Source organism: Myotis brandtii, unplaced genomic scaffold, assembly GCF_000412655.1.
Source record: "Myotis brandtii unplaced genomic scaffold, ASM41265v1 scaffold157, whole genome shotgun sequence".
NCBI classification, from domain to species: Eukaryota; Metazoa; Chordata; class Mammalia; order Chiroptera; family Vespertilionidae; genus Myotis; species Myotis brandtii.
The window spans coordinates 4,227,733-4,244,561 of record NW_005355708.1 but is presented as its reverse complement, the minus strand read 5'-3'; the positions used below and the strand labels follow the sequence as shown (position 1 = coordinate 4,244,561).

Sequence of the window (16,829 nt, the reverse complement as noted above, 5' to 3'; positions counted from 1 at the left end):
ATGGGGGACATAATTAGATATTTTGACTCTAGTGGCCTCTGGCTAAGATCGCATTAGAAATAGACAATAAAAGTAATTCAAGAATAATTAGTGCCCTTAAAAACTCCAGTTGTCTTTTCTGCTTAATATTTTCAGATGGGGCTTGAAATCAAATTTTCATGGTTGGATTATAATATGGATAATCCATCCATAGAGGATTGAGAGGTCAACTAAGTCTCTAGGGGTAATATTTGATTTGAGGAAATTATGTGACTCCATTAATAGAGCTTGAATTCTAAACCAGAACTTTTGCTTTAATCTTTCTTATATTTGGAACATTATTTAAATATATATTAAAAAGGAAATGATATTTGAGAATTAACCCTTATAAATATCAAGTATTTAAAAGTAAATTAGCATTTACTGAGTGCTTATTCAATAAACACACTTTAGAATAATTTGTTTAATCTTTATAATAACCATTTGAGAGAAGTATTATTATCCCCATTTTACATATGAACCTGAAATGTGTACATTTTAGCTATTATGAAAGGGAATAGACTTGTTATTATGTCAGAGTATGGCAAATTGGGGATTTAAGTGAAAGTATTTTTATTCATTCTGAATTTGTCTCATTTTGAATTGTTGGGGAAGCCTCATGAAAATATGTTAATTTTAAAAAAGTTTTTATATAAATGAAAAGCTGTTAAGTGTTCATAGATCTAGGCCACAGACACGGACATTTTAAATATAAGACAATACCATCAGTGATAACTTGCTGAAGGAAGGTTTATTGAACACAAAGAATTGGCAACATTTTCTACAAGGTATTCAGATGAGTCATCACATTTGGATGTGACGTTCTTGCAGATGAATGGGAGATACCACTATTGATGGCTAGAGGTTATATTTCAGTAACAGAAAGACAAAGGGACAGACTTCTTTTAGACTTGCTGATTTTTCTTGGCAGATACATATAATGCCTCTTCTTCTCGGAAAGCATTTGGCATATGCTAGCTCTTGTGTCTCAAATTAATTGCTCTGAGATTTCTCTTCCAGGGAGTGGAGCCTGGTGCTTAGTATTTTGCTGCGTTGGTCTACCTCCTCCAGAACTTTCTTAACCACTATGGCTTTGGCTGGATCTAGAAATTAAAATTTAAAAGGAGATTTTAGAGAGTGAGAAAAGATGAATAAGATCACAATAGTTAAAATGTGGAAGCAACCCAAGAATTCATCAATGGGTGAATGGATAAAAAAATATGGTAAAAACATACAAGGGAATATGACTCAGCACTAAAAAGGAAGGAAATTCGCCTGGCCAGTGTGGCACAGTGGTTGAGCATCGACCTATGAACCAGGAGGTCACGGTTCGATTCCCCAGTCAGGGCACATGCCTGGGTTGCAGGCTCAATCCCCAATTGGGGGTGTGCAGGAGGCAGCCAATCAATGATTCTCTCTCATCATTGTAGTTTCTATATCTCTCTCCCTATCTCTTCCGCTCTGAAATCAAGAAAAAATAAAAAATGAAAAAATAAAAAGGAAGGAAATTCTGACATGCTACAACATGGACAAATCCTGAGGATATTATGCTAAGTGAAATAACTCAGTCACAAAAAGGCAAGTGCTATATGATTCTGCTTATATGAGGTACCTAGAGTAGTGAAATTCATACAGAAAGTAGAGTGGTGGTTGCCAGTGGCTGTGGAGGGGGAATGGAGAGTTATTGTTTAATAGGTATAGAGTTTCAGTGTTAGAAGATGAAAACAGTTGTAGAGATAGATGGTGGTGATGGTTGCACAAGAATACGAATGTACATAATGCCACTGAAGTGTACACACAAAAATGGTTAAGATACTAAATTTTATGTTTAGTATATTTTAATTCAATAAACTTAAAAAATGAGTAAGAAAGTATATCAATTAAGGAATAATAGGATTTTTATGTAGGGTGAACTATGCAATAAGCACAAATACTTGGACTCATTTTTTGGTGAAATTTGATTAGCTAAAAATATGGCGACATGTTACTTTGTTTAAAATTAATATAAAAAAAGAAAAAAATTTACAATATTAAAAAAATAAAATTAGCATACATCTCTAAAGACAGACATCTAGCACTCCCTGATGTCTACTACAAATCTTTATCTACTCTTACATATAAAATATAATATATATTCTGAGAATATAAAAGCAATCAAGCTGTGTATTGAAAATGAAGTAGTATAGCATAAAAATAGAATTTACTCAATTACCTTTGACTTGACTTCCCATGTTTCCAGACCCATAATCTTTAGACTTGTAACCTCCAGATTTGCAAGCCCTGTAAACACATATTATTGAAAACATTACAAAAACGTGAGTTGGAGAGAGCCCCTTCAGTTCTAAATTCACTATTATGTTTTATTTAGCTGTCTGGTGAGCACATTTCAGTGGGTTACATCTGCTTTAGCCATCAAGAGGTGAGTCTTACATTTTCATACCGTAAGTACAGGGCTTATTGCATTTTGGTTTTGTAAGATGTGGCTAATTTTTACCTTGGCAGTAGAGTATCATGTTTAATATTTAGCGATGTGATAATAAATGTGGTCATATCAGTTCCCAGAGATCTAAGTTTCATGCAGATTTCAGTATATGACTTCTCTGTAAATTATTTTACCTACCCATCATCTCCGCCTATGAGGAGGCAGTAGGTCTCAATCTCTTTTTCCAGGAGGACCTTGATGTCCAGCAGCTGCTCGTACTCGAGCTTCTGGCCCTCGGTCTCGGTTCTGACCTGGTGCAGCTGCTCCTCCAGGGCCCCGATCTGAGCCTGGATCTGGGCCAGCTGCACACAGTAGTTGCTTTCTGTCTCTGTCAAAGAGCATTCCAGGGACTGTTTCTGTAAGGAAACAATGAAGAAACTGAGACGGATACACACATATACAAACTTGCTTTGACATATGACTTTCTCCTCTTGTTAGCTCTGCTCTTGTTGTAGATTTCCTGTGGACACATGGTTAAGAAGACTCTGTGACACTCTTAAAATGAGCAAGTCTTTCTTTTTGGTAGAACAAGTCTAAAGTCATTGATGTTGCTGTTTTAGCTGTTCTAGATACAATCCTATTATCTCCTATTCTCTCTTAATGTTTTAAGTTAATTACATAAAATAATATATGCATACTAGAGGCCCAGTGCATGAAATTTGTGCACGGGTAGGGTCCCTAGGGCTGGCTGGCGATCAGGACTGATCAGGGCCTCCCTTCTTTCTGCGCCAGCCCCTGGTGGTCAGCGCATATCATAGGGAGCGATCGGTCTCCTGGTCAAACTCCCAAGGGGACAATTTGCATATTAGGCTTCTATATATATAGATATTCTCAACATGGTTAAGAGATTTCAAAAAATCTTATTGATCTCAGGAAGGGAGAGGGGGAGAGAGATAGAAATATCAATGATGAGAGAAAATCATTGATCGGTTGCCTCCTGCATGCCCCACACTGGGTGTGGAGCGTGCAACCCAGGCATATGCCCTGACCGGGAATTGAACTGTGACCTCCTGGTTCATAGATCAATGCTCAACCACTGATTCACACCGGTCAGGCAATGTGGTTAAGAGCTTTAAAACCAACCGGCACATATTTAAAATGATAACCTAGGAGATGGTAAGACATTGTCCTTTCCTACCGTGGCTAAGAGAGACTGAAGTTCAATTTCCAGTGTTTGCAGGTTGCGCTTCATCTCAGTCAGCTCATTCCGGGCGGAGGTTGTGGCGCCCACATCCTCAGAGATCTGCTGTTGCAGGGAAGCGCTCTGGAAGGTATAAGTGAGGGAGCAAATCTTAGGTGTGAGCATCACCAAAATGCAGCAAGCTTGTTTTCTCACAAAGACTCGCCTTCTCATTGAACCAGGCCTCCGCATCCCGGCGGTTCTGCTCCGCCAGGTCTTCGTACTCGGCCCGCATGTTGTTCAGCAGAACCGTGAGGTCCACCCCGGGCGCCGCGTTCATCTCCACGTTCACGTTGCCCCCAGCGACGCACTGCAGAACTTGCATTTCCTAGAGGCAGAAAAGTGTGCAGCTCAGCTAAGCAGGGATCTCATAGAAAGTCTAGAAGCTCTAGAAGCTTAGCTTTGGAAGGGTTCTTAGCATTCACCTGGTTCCATCTCCCAGGCTGTGCAATGAGCTCCCTCTACATTTTATATATCCTGTCCAGCGGACATAACTTTCAATGACAGTGAACTCACTGCCTCATGAAATAGCCTGTTTCATTCTTGGAGTTTTTGTTGCTCCAGAGGTCTTTTCTATGATGAACCCAATTCCAGCTCATAAACTCCAGTTCATCAATCAGGTATAGTTCTGCTGAATAGAAAAAGTCTTAATTCCTTTTCCAAATGAAAGTCCTTAAAATGTCCGGAATGAACCCAGCTGGTATGGCTCAGTGGTTGAGTGTGGACCTATGAACCAGGAGGTCACTGCTGGATTCCTGGTCAAGGCACATGGCTGGGTTTACAGCTTGATCCCCAGTAGGGGACATGCAAGAGGCAGCCAATCAACGATGCTCTCTCAGCATTGATGTTTCCATCTCTCTCTCTCTCTCTGAAATCAATAAAAAATATGTTTTTTTAAAAAATTAAACAAATATATAGAATGAGTGATCCATCATCTCTTTTTCTATTCATTTGTAGCTTAGATGTCTCCACCTCCGTGGACTTGGTCATTATTCCACTTTGAGACCAGCTTTGATGTGTTCTCCACCCAGCAATATCCTGAACTCAGCATGAACACGGTGGAGGGGCTGAGTCTGGATAATTTTGAACAGTTGAAATAACTATGAGTAAATACATATTTATGTTTATATATTTATACTTGCTTATAATTATAAACTTATTTATTATTAGTAAAGGAAGAACATCATCTTCTAAAGAATCCTAGTTGTCTATTAAGCTATTAAGCTTACACAGGCCATTATAGTGTCTTGATGGACTCTGGTGTCAAACCGATCTCCATGTGAATTTTGATTCTGCCCGGTAGTAGCTACCTGGGAACGTTGCTTCACTTCAAATCCCAATTTTCTTATCTGAAAATTGAGGCAACAAATAATATCCTTCTCTGTGTTGTTGAAAGATGTGAAATAGTAATAACTCCAACAGTACTACCTGGCGCGTAAATACTAAGTAAATGCTAGTCATTATGATCATTATCATCATCAGAGAGGTTGGAATCAGTTTTGCATATTATTTCATCCGAGGTGTGTGCTGTTGGGGTGCAGTGAGTCATTCTAAGATTGTGGATGGCAGACACCACTAAGACGGTACCACTGAAACAACACGGAGCGGCTTACGCCTCTGCTGCAGGAACCCTCCTCCCCACCCATGTCCCAGGCCCTGGACCGGTCCTCATGACACTAATGAGGCTTTCTTTCCTCCCTGTACCAAGTCCCTCAGGTGATTCTAGCATTCGTTCCTCCCTGGTGGTCCCGTGCCTTGTCTGTCTCCAGGTGGGGTTTTTACTTCTGAGGATTTAGGGAAATCTTCCCCAGTCAGTTCAAACAGAAAAAGATTAAAAGATGCCGTTTTTACTTCTGAGGATTTAGGGAAATCTTCCCCAGTTCAAACAGAAAAAGATTAAAAGATGCATGGGGGTTTGTCTGTGAGTCATTAAAAAAAATGAAATCAATTGCATTCAATTCATCAAAAATTTGTTGAGTAACTACCAGGGGGCTATAGCCATACTTGAACCCATATATTTATACAAATGTTATTCTTCAAATACTTAAATTACAAGACAGCCTCATGACTAAGCAAGCAGCATTTTTAGCTTTTCTCCTTTAAGCCCTTGGCTTGACTTTGAGAAGTTTTTTGGCTGTTTAAAAATATCAAATTCCTTTTCAAAGAATAAAGATATGATCAGGAAACAGTGGTTCTGAAAGCAACGCCAGAGGTGTGTCTGGAGTAGTGGCTGTATGGTCTAATTTAGAATCTAGCTTCCCACGATGACCACTTTGGACATATACTACTTATTTGGAAGTGTAAATTTTAATGTAACAGTTTAATTCCAGTCTCATTACTTCTATAGCCATACTCATTAAGAATATGTATTAATATTAAGTATATATACCTAACGTGTGTATGGAGTAAATGTTTAAGTGTTTTAAATCTGCCACTGTTATATAGAAATTTACATCTAGTTTTCTTAGGCAGTCCTTACAGTATACATCTTTCATCTCATTAGATGTAATCTTTTAAGTGCACCATTTTAAGTATCTATAGCTATAATTATCTAGCCAACTACTACTCTTTAACCCTGATTGGTTTGGAAAACATGATTCTTTTTCCCCCCATGGGAAACAATGAGAGAGCAAGGGTGAATCTGCACAAAGACTTGGCCACTTCTAAAGACAACTCAGGCCTCATGTCTGTCTGATAATGGTTTGTTAGGACCAATTTCTTGTTTAAGAAGCCAAGTACGTGATCTCCTATCAGGTAGGTAGTGTCTACAGAGGGGCAGCAAAGCGCAGACAGTCAGCTCTCACCTCTTTATGGTTCTTTTTGAGGTACGTCATCTCCTCACTCAGGGTTTCATACTGAATCTCCAGGTCTGTCCGGCACAGGGTTATTTCATCCAGGACTCTGCGCAATCCATTGACATCACTCTCCACGCTCTGGTGAAGAGCCAGCTCGTTTTCATACCTTAAAGGGTGTTAATGATTTTCCAGTTTGTCACATGGTTGGGGAAATAGCCAACAATCAATGAGCAAATAGAATTTGGAGGTGCCAGATTGGCCACAAGAGACATTTTCAAAGTCTAATGTATGGTAATTATTCTTTTCTTTATTTTGATGCATTTCTTTGACAGAAAAAGAACTAGGGCATTGAACACTTCTTTTATGGCAGTTCATACTTTAGATCTTGTGACAAAAGTATAAAAAAGTAATAGCATTCTGTTTGCTTTAAATCCCAGTATTTTAATATTTAATGGAGGGATCAAAAATAAATTTAGTTTAGTACTTCGCATTAACCTCCATGGATTCTTTCGCTCTGGGAGTCTACTTACTTGAGTCTGAAGTCATCCGCTGTCAGCCTGGCATTATCGATCTGTAGAACAGCATTCGAATTGCTGGTGGTGGAAGCGATGATCTAGAAATGGGGAGTTTGATTTTTTTAAAGGCAATTTATCACAATCAATAAAAATGTGGTTATGTTTTAAGATTAGAAAATGGAAATAATCAAAATTAATATAGTGACCAGATAGTGACATTTTAAATCATGAGGTTAACCAAATGAATCTACTTCGTGCTTATTTCCAATGCTAAATTGAAATTCCTTTTAGGAAAAGACAAGTAGGGATGATAAATGCGTTTAGAATTCAGTGAGGAAAGGAAAGAGCCTTTAGAAATGAAAGTTCATAAAAATGATTGAGGAGTGTAGTTTCTTACCTGACTTTTGAGATCATCAATTATAGGGAAGTATCTACTGTAGTCGTGATCCAGACCACGGCAAGATCCAGGCCCAAATTTCTCATACCAGCCCTTGATCTTCTGCTCCAGGTCTGCGTTGGCCTCCTCCAGAGCTCGCACGTTGTCCAGGTAGGAGGCCAGGCGATCATTGAGGTTCTGCATGGTCACCTTCTCATTCCCAGAGAGGAGGCCCCCCTCATTCACAGTAAAGCCAGCACAGGAATTGCTCCCGCCAGCATTTCCTCCCAATGCGCTGCCCCCAAAGGCACAGGAGAAGCCACTTCCAATTCCAGGCAGGCTGCAAGCATTTCCAGCCCCAAAGCTGGCTCCCCCACCCGAGAGCCTGAGCGACCCCGTGGTGGGACGGGCACAGGCCCTCCTGGAGCCACTGGGAAGTCGAAGAGACATGGTGTCCGGGCAAGCGTGTTGCAGAGCTGTTCTCGTGAGTCCCAGAAAGGAGTGCCTTCTCCTCTCCACTGTTTTGTGTGCCTTTTTATAGACAATTCTCAAGTGTGTTCTGGACAATATTCTGCCTACACAGAGTAAAAGGGAGCTTGCCAGCCTCAGCAAGCTAGCGTAATTGGATGATTTTTCCTAATTAGTAACTGACTTCGCTGGGCTCATTTCTGTAGGAGGGCAGCTGCCCTCAGGTTGGTGGTTATCTGAGAAATGGGTCTGGGTGGAGCAATTTCAGGTTCCTTATTACATTTTCAAGTTGTGAGTGAGTCATTCTTCACTTCCCTCCTTAGAAGATAAAACTCATCAGTCCGCCACACCATAGCAATCTGGCGTCATGGTTTTGGGCTATTTATGCCCAGGCAGATTTTGATGTCTTTGAGACTTTATAAAAAATGTTATTGTTACAATTCTTTACACTTAAGTAGGGAACAGAACTGGGATCATGATTTACCCAGCCTGGTCCTTTAAATACCAATCTCGCCCCCATACCCTCTTGCCACTGTTTCCCATGGGAAGTAACTTCCATTTTGGCTGACATGCATCATGTTTTGTTGACACTTACTTATAGTTAGGTATAGCTGCCTTCTCTTAGCCATTTTGGCAATTAGGAACACACCCCTAATTGCTGTTATGAGTTGTGGGAGTTTGGAAGGATATTAACTTATTTCCTGACCCAGCAAAATTTGAAGCAAACCTGGAAGCAAATATTTCATCTGTTTTTATTTCATTGTGGTTTAGCTTAGGTGAAAGTCATCAGTAAATTAACTATTTACTGGGTGTGGATCCCCATATAGTTATTGAAAACCCTAAACATTATGGAATTTTTTGAAAAATCTGGAAATTGGCTTATGGACAAAATTTCCATGAACATTGATGTGACACTGTTGTGAACATATGGATTCATTCATTCATTTAACAAATATTTATAAAACATCTACTATGTTCTGGGGACTCAAGATAAGTAGAATAATGCATTATTTTGCCTTTTGTGACTGGCTTCAAAGTTGTATCATGATGTCTTCAAAGTTGAATCATGTGCCAGAATTTCTTTGTTTTTTAAAGGTTTAATAATATTCCGTTGCATTTATATACCATATTTTTTTTTATCCATTCAACAGTAGGTGGGCACTTGGGTTGCATCCACCTTTTGGCTATTGTGAATAATACTGATATGAACATGGAAACCATGATTTTACTCTCTGCATGAACACATTCTTGATGTAAACAAATCAAGCAGGATCAATGGGTATAGAGTAAAATGTTAAAATCCTTTCTCACCTTCCTTTTTTGCTCTCTTCTTTACTCTCTCAGGCAACCACAGTTCACCATTCTAGATGTTTGTACCCTTCCAGATGGTTTTCCATGCATTTGCATACATACATAGCATGTAGACACACATGCCTAGGCGAGTCATCTGTGTTATATGTATTGCCCTGTAACTTTCTTTGTTTATCTTACATGCCTTAGAGCAGTGATGGCGAACCTATGACACGCGTGTCAGAGGGGACATGCGAACTCATTTTTTTTGGTTGATTTTTGTTTGTTAAATGGCATTTAAATATATAAAATAAATATCAAACATATAAATCTTTGTTTTACTATGGTTGCAAATATCAAAAAATTTCTATATGTGACACGGCACCAGAGTTAAGTTAGGGTTTTTCAAAATGCTGACACACCGAGCTCAAAAGGTTCGCCATCACTGCCTTAGAGCATGCATTGGTAGGTGTCTAATGAGATGGAAACTGTTGGTTGGTCCCCCAAATTTTTAACTGGGCAATAGCTACCCACAGTAAAGATTACTTTCTCCACATTCTTTGTAACTAATTGTGGTCATGTGATTAAGCTAGCCAATGAGATGTAAGCAGAAGTATATGTACTAGTGTTTTCTAGATACTTCATCTAAGATGCAAGCTGACACAAGTCTTTGTCCCATCTTCTCCCTTTCCTCCATCCTGCGGAAATGGGTGCGATGGCTGGGTTCCTGGGGATTCTCTGGTGCAAAGGTGCCATCCCAGCCCTGAATACCTTACCTCTGGATTTGTGTGTGGGAAAGAAATAAATTTCTATCTGTATAAAGTCCTGTTATTTTGTTATGTTACTCTGGGTCAAACCTAATATTAAGTAATTTGTTTAACCATTATTAGGAGACTTTGAGCTTATTTCCAATTTTTTTTTTTGCTATTATTAACAGTGCTGAACATATTCATGTTTTTCTTTAGGATAGATTCCTTCCCTTTTTTTTGCCAGTTCTTTTTCATTGAATTTATTGAGGTTTCATATATGTAGAGTAAAATTCATCTTAAACATACAGTTCTGTGAGTTTTAACAAACACATAGTCATGTAACCCCCACTACAATCAAGATACAGAACAATTCATTAACCCTCCCCCCAAATCATCTCATATCCCTTTGTAGTCAACCTCTCCCACAGCCCTGGCACCATGAAAATGTTGATCAGTTTACTATGTCTGTAATCTTGTCTATTCCAGAATATCATATAGATGGGATTACATAGTATGCGCTCCCAAGAAGGATTACATGCAAAGAACTTGAGAAAGGAAGAGAAGAAAAACAAAGTCTAGCCTTTTTATTTGTTAAGAAGTGAACGATTTCCTTGGGTTACTTAGCCAGTGGGATTTTGCAAAGCCAGGCTTTTGAAAACAGCAACCCCTTCCCCCTCATTATGGTGTTTTAGAAGGTACGCGTTGCTCCATTGTAATATTGCTTATTTTAGAGGATTTTTCTTCAACTGAGTGGACCCTCAGTGAAAGGACATTGCTGAGTTGATCTAGCTCCTCGACCACTGTTTTAATAACTGCTTCTTCTTTTGAGTCTAAAATAAAACAAATGAAAGTTTAGTGTTCATTCTTAACAGGTTGAAAGGTATTTAGTGACGATGGGTAAGCTTTTTAAAAATGGTATTTGCAAGTTTGTGAAAAATGAAATATTAATACTGTTGCTTAGCAGGGCCTGGGATCTCTTTCTTTCTTGTATTTACCACTGTTTTTAGAGAAATGGGTGTTTGAAAGCATAAATGAAACATGGATTAAAACATGTAAATGTTAGGCATGTACAGGCCTGGAGCAACTAATGTCTTCAAAAAAACATCAACTTGCCCAAGTTTTGTGGTTTAAAATAAAGTAGTTCTGCTATCAAAGCATTGAAACTGTGAAAATAATAGTTTCTAAGTAAAAAAGATATTGAGGGATGGGTTACCCATTTCAGCAATCTCATACTTTGACCACATCTGTTCTACTAGTATAAGAATATGAAATACAAATATTAAGAACTGTCATAAGCTTACAAATATAAGTGACTTATTTAATGCAATTGCTGGAGTTTAAAAGAGCTACAACAAGTAAAAATCCTCCCATACCTTTGACTTGATTTTCGGAATTTACAGGCTCACACCCTTTTGATTTGTAACATGTGGACTTGCTTTTTCTGCAAAGAGAAGAGTAAATTATTGCATTTATTTCATTCGGGAGCTCATAAATAATGATGAATTGGGAATGAAAGTTTTGGAGTTCTAGTTTCAATAAGATTCAAATTCTTACGTTTAATGGACATTAGTAAGTTTTTCATGACTTCAATACAGTAAAAGAAGCGATTAGATGGATGTTTAATCTAAGTGGATGTTTAAATTAATGGATAAAAAATTCCCTTGTGATCAGACATTATCTAGCAATACGGGGACTGCAAGTTCGCATTCTGACTTTTCAGTCACCTGGCCAATGAGCATGGTTGGCGTGCCTACTGCACTGGAGGCACCAGACTATGTGCTGTGGAGCCAAGATACAAGCAGTTTACGTTGTTGAAAAGAAAAGGGAGCACATGCAAGTAAAGGTACCTCTAACATGGCATGAAAGGTAAGAGAAGTGAAAAATGAATAGTGTAATGCGCACGTTGTTCAAAGGAGGGAGCCATCACTGTTAGGGTTCTTAAGAGAATACGCTGTAGAGACTGACACTAGTCTTGGAAGATGCATAAGATGCTAAGTCATGGTGAGACCATGGGCAAGATTTAGTAATAGCCGCTGATTACCGAATCCCTTTTGTGTGCAAGCCACTGTCATAAGCACTTTCCCTACACAGTGAGGCACTATTGTTAAAAGTATTTCAGAGTATGGATTTGGTGTTATCATAGTTCTACAATAAAGAAACTGGGGTTTAAAGAGCTTAAGCAATGTGCCCAGATTCTCCCAAGGGTGTCATTCTGGTAACTAAGCAAGTAAAAATAAAATAGGATGTGTTATGATGAGAAATGTACTTCAACACTAAGTCACGGAAAGCCACTTGGATTAGAGTAGAGGAATTGTTCAACGTTCTATATTTAAATGTTCTATATATTAACAGAGTGCAAATATTTTACAGACTTAAACATTTGATTTTGCTGCCTGTTTTCATTTCAACTGGATGCAGGAATAACTTTCTGAGGCCATACACAGGTATGCTCTTTAGCGTAGGACATTCTAGGGTACAATATTAGTATACACGTATATTGAGAAAACCTGGTTGATGTGAGATGAATATTTTAATAACTAGATTATTTTTCCATGCGTTAATATTTACCTTCCATCTCCATCTATTAATATGCAATACGTTTCAATTTCTTTTTCTAAAAATATTTTGATATCAAGAAGCTGTTCATAGTCCAGCTTCTGGCCTTCGGTTTCCGTGCGGATCTGTTGGAGCTGTTCCTCCATCGCCCCGACCTGATCCTGGATTTGCTGGAGCTGAAGGCAGTAATAGCCTTCGGTCTCTGCCAGGGAGCATTCGTAGGAATGTTTCTGAAAGAAGAACAAAGCAAGACTTGCATGTAGAACCCATAAATAACACGTTCCTCTTTTCAACACTCTCAAGGCGGAATGAAATATTTATATGGAGTCTAAATTCTTTCAATCAAAATCAGCATTAGCAAAGTTTTAAAAATGTTTTTCCTTTTCATTGAAAAAAGTTTCTTTACAAAAATTTTGGGGGTTGATGAGTCAGAAGTAATGTTTACGGACAAAATTCTTGATATTTAATATTTTTATATGTATTTAATATATTAATATGTATTTGATATATTTTATCTTTTCAGTTACATATACTTTGTTACCTATTTTGTTATATGATATATGTATTTACTTATTACACACACACACACATACACACACACACACATATTCAAATCAGTGGTGATTCCTACAAACCGTGGCCACGAGGGATTGAAGTTCTATTTCCAAGGTTTGCAGGTTGCGTTTCAGTTCCATCAGCTCATTCCTGGCCACTGTGGCTGCTCCCACATCGTCAGAAATCTGCTGTTGCAGCGAAGCGCTCTGAAGCATAATTGTCAGAAAGGTTAGTGACCAGCCTGGTGGTCTATTGAACAAACAGGCCCTTGACCTGGGTGTGTGATTTGCCACAGACGTACCTTCTCGTTAAACCAGGCTTCCGCCTCTTTGCGGTTCTGCTCGGCCAAGTCCTCGTACTCGGCCCTCATGTTGTTCAGCAGAACAGTTAGGTCCACGCCCGGGGCTGCATTCATCTCCACATTCACGTTCCCCCCGGCTGAACACTGCAGGACCTCCATTTCCTGGAGAAGGGATCAGTGTGGATATTCAAGGTGGAATTTTGAGAATCACAGTGCTGTGAAATAAACAGTGAACTCGAGGAAGGAAATCTGATACGCCACAGAGCCACCCCGCAGTGTCCTTACCTCCTCATGATTTTTCTTCAGGTAAGCCAGTTCCTCAGTAAGGGCTTCACACTGGATCTCCAGGTCGGCTGTGCACACGGTCAGCTCATCCATCACCCTGTGCAGACCATTGATGTCGGCCTCCACGCTCTGGTGCAGCGCAAGCTCGTTTTCATACCTGGAAGGCCATTAAAGAGCATGAGAATTATAATCACAGGCAGGTGCAAAGGGTACCTTCTTCAGACATTTCATGTACTGAAAGATGATGCCTGTACACGCTGCTGAAGCTGATTGTGATGGCAACGTGATGGGTCACTTTGGAATCCCACTCATCTATGGACATTATTTTGGAGGAGTTGTTTTTCAGAGTTGATTTTTGTCACCCAAATATGCTTAACAGCTGAATAAAAATATGGTTTCAAGTTTACTATGGCTTTTTAAAATAAGGATGCATTTAATTTCTTCAGTGATCCAGTCTGACTTTATAAAAACATGTTGGTTCAAGTAGGGGGTGAGGGCATATGCTGGGGGTGGGAGCGGCCGGGGAGAGGTCAATGGGGGAAAAAGGAGACATATCTAATACTTTAAACAATAAAGAATTTAAATTAAAAAGCATGTTGGATTTAAAGCAAAAGATATGTTCTTTACTCCAAATGTAGTCTTTTCCCCTTAGTTATAATGAATGACTTTATTTTTTACCTACTTCAACCTGAAGTCATCAGCGGTCAGTCTGGCATTGTCATTTTGTAGAACAATGCTGGCATTACAGGTGGTCACAGAAATGATCTAAATAGGGTAGATTGTGCAAAATGTTAAGTTCCAAAAGTCAAGGAAAACTCCAGATTTAAGTGTGATTCTTATCTTCTTAACCCATCAAGTATCTATTTTAGTACAATTTTTTTCTGCATTAAAAGGAATCTGGATTTTACTTGGATAATAAATGCCTAGAACTTAAGAGCCAAAGTGTAAGTTTTATAATCATGAATACTTTTATTACTCTTGATTAAAAACTATGAGCTAAATATAAGATCAACAAAATGATTCTATTTGTTTTAAAACTATTTCTTTTTCATTAATTAATTCTACAAATTTTTATTATCAGGCTCCAAATACTAGGAATACATCAATTATAGTTGCTAAGCACATTTGCTATTTTGTGTTGCCTTTAGGTTATGGACACCTCAAATCTATAATAAAAGTCTGCAAATCCACATTTCTTACCTGCCTTTTAAGATCTTCAATGACTGAGGAATATCTACTATAGTCATGATCCAGTCCCCGGCAAGAACCAGGCCCATATCTCTCATACCAGCACTTGATCTTCTGCTCAAGGTCTGCATTTTCTTCCTCCAGAGCTCGCACATGGTCCAGGTAGGACGCCAGGCGGTCGTTGAGGTTCTGCATGGTCATCTTTTCATTGCCAGAGAGGAGGCCATGCTCATTTCCAAGAAAACCAGCACAGACACCACTTCCCAGCCCTCCACCACCGCTGTAGAAACCTCCTCCAGAAGAAACGCTCCCAAGAGTACAAGAAAAACTGCTTCCTGCTCCAGGCCCACTGCACACATTCCCAGCCCCGAAGCCTGTCCCTCCACCAGACAGCCGGCCAGGGCCAGCTTGAGAGCAGGCCCGCCTGGATCCACTAGAAAGTCGAAAGGACATGGCGACAGCACAGCTGAGCAGCCCTTTCTCAGAGCAGAGCAAAGCCAAAGCGCACCACCCATAGTACTTACTCCCACTGGCCTTTTATAGGATTCGGTACGTCATTTCAGTCTTTACTATGCCGATTTATAATAAAATGTTACTCATACTCTAATTGTTGTTTTTCATAGCTGGGTGATTGTCAATACTGTCCAGTCTGTAGGTGGAAAAGTGCCCAAGGATATCTTTCCATATGAAGAGGTGCCAGGTGGAGTAATATTGAGTCATAGCATCAAAGGTCAGACTTAAATAGACAGCTTTTTGACCTCTGGAATAGATTCATTTCCCCCTCTACATAACAAAAATTTAATAAGTCAAATGGGAAATGTCTACTGCTTTTGTCCTGTAAATGCGTATGGAGTATCTTTATTATTATTCATGCGTTTATTGAGTGTTTTCTTTCTTACTAAAATCAGATACTCTCAATATATAGTGATTCTTTGGTGGTGGGAGTTTTTTAATTGATTTTTTAAAAACTGAAATAACAGAAGCTCTGCAGTTATCATTTTAACTAAAAAGAATGAATATGTGGCATTGACAGAAAGTTAATTGCAATTGAGATTTCTTGGTTGAGTCCAGGAGCAGAATGTCCATTCAACTAACTTCTGTCTCCATATTGTTCATTTCTCTACCTCAAAAATATTGTTTTACTGCCTTTTAGTTTAAATTTATGTATTTAAAGCATCATGGATTATTTTGAGAAGTGATTATCAATGTTCCTATTGATGAGTGGGGAGTTAAATAGATGAAGAGGAGCGTTTTCATTATTACCTAGAAAGCCAGTGATTTGGTACTCTGAATAGAAGATTAATTGTCATAGATAAGAAGGCTTTTCATTCTCTTGCCTTGATGCCATGGGAAGTTAACCTGTCTGGTTGGGCTTCATTTCCCTATTGGGCAAATGAAAATAATAATGTTGAACAGTCTCAAATGAATGTTGAGCTATTCCAATAATTAATGACTATAAAACAGTCTGCAGGGCACAAACATTTTGTACATGTTAATTACTTAAATTATTATAATAAAGTGGCCATGTCAGAAGGGTCAGGTCTCTATCATTTATAATGGTACAAATTGATTGGTTGACTAATTATGGGTTTGGATAGTTTTGAAACAGTAATTTTTTCTGAATGAGATTTTTTTCAAGGTTGTGGATATTGTTGACTAGTTTGAAAAAACCTCCAACGTTACTGTTCATAAAAGATATGGAATAGTGGGTGGCCCGGAATGCATGGATTTTTTTTTTGACCAAAATATTTTAAGATAATTAATAGAAAACTGAAATTCAGACCACTTGACCATGTTTAGAACAATGTGTGATGAATTAAGAGATGCAGCTCATATTCAGGGACTTAGTACTGATTTTGTTGTGACCTGATCAAAATTTTAATCTTTTGCTCATATCACCCAGGAATAAAACAAGAAAAACAGAGTAGTTTGTCAGTGTAATGGTTTATAATTCTTGAGTTATAAGAGGTATTATGAGACTGCAAAGTATTATTAACATAAACTACTGGTCTCTAGATATTTTATAAATAATAATTAACTTGCAATCTTTTGTGAAATAAGTTAAGCATAT

The 16,829-nt window shown here is 38.6% G+C and overlaps 2 protein-coding genes across 2 annotated transcripts; both read right to left on the bottom strand.

Annotated features, from left to right (window-relative positions):
* Nucleotides 1-750: 750 nt before the first annotated feature.
* On the bottom strand, nt 751-7,816 carry KRT25 (keratin 25, type I). Its single transcript, XM_005861846.2, has 8 exons — nt 7,388-7,816; nt 7,006-7,088; nt 6,485-6,641; nt 3,847-4,008; nt 3,639-3,764; nt 2,639-2,856; nt 2,231-2,298; nt 751-1,121 (listed from the first exon to the last, which is right to left on the bottom strand). Exons 1-8 carry the CDS (start codon nt 7,814-7,816, stop codon nt 1,012-1,014), a joined length of 1,353 nt encoding a protein of 450 aa, XP_005861908.1. The 3' UTR covers nt 751-1,011.
* Nucleotides 7,817-10,551: 2,735 nt separating this feature from the next.
* On the bottom strand, nt 10,552-16,130 carry KRT26 (keratin 26, type I). Its single transcript, XM_005861984.2, has 8 exons — nt 14,771-16,130; nt 14,253-14,335; nt 13,571-13,727; nt 13,286-13,447; nt 13,065-13,190; nt 12,442-12,659; nt 11,247-11,314; nt 10,552-10,703 (listed from the first exon to the last, which is right to left on the bottom strand). The coding sequence occupies exons 1-8, from the start codon at nt 15,209-15,211 to the stop codon at nt 10,552-10,554; spliced, it is 1,407 nt and encodes a 468-aa protein (XP_005862046.1). The 5' UTR covers nt 15,212-16,130.
* Nucleotides 16,131-16,829: the final 699 nt, after the last annotated feature.

Coding starts and splice junctions, on each gene's coding strand:
- KRT25 (XM_005861846.2), bottom strand. CDS start 7,816: ATGTCTCTTCGACTTCCCAGTGGCTCCAGGAGGGCCTGTGCCCGTCCC. Junction 4,009..6,484: donor TCAAAAAGAACCATAAAGAG/GTGAGAGCTGAC, acceptor TTCTGCCTCTAG/GAAATGCAAGTTCTGCAGTG. Junction 3,765..3,846: donor AGGCCTGGTTCAATGAGAAG/GCGAGTCTTTGT, acceptor TATACCTTCCAG/AGCGCTTCCCTGCAACAGCA.
- KRT26 (XM_005861984.2), bottom strand. CDS start 15,211: ATGTCCTTTCGACTTTCTAGTGGATCCAGGCGGGCCTGCTCTCAAGCT. Junction 14,336..14,770: donor TTGAAGATCTTAAAAGGCAG/GTAAGAAATGTG, acceptor TACCCTATTTAG/ATCATTTCTGTGACCACCTG. Junction 13,191..13,285: donor AAGCCTGGTTTAACGAGAAG/GTACGTCTGTGG, acceptor ATTATGCTTCAG/AGCGCTTCGCTGCAACAGCA.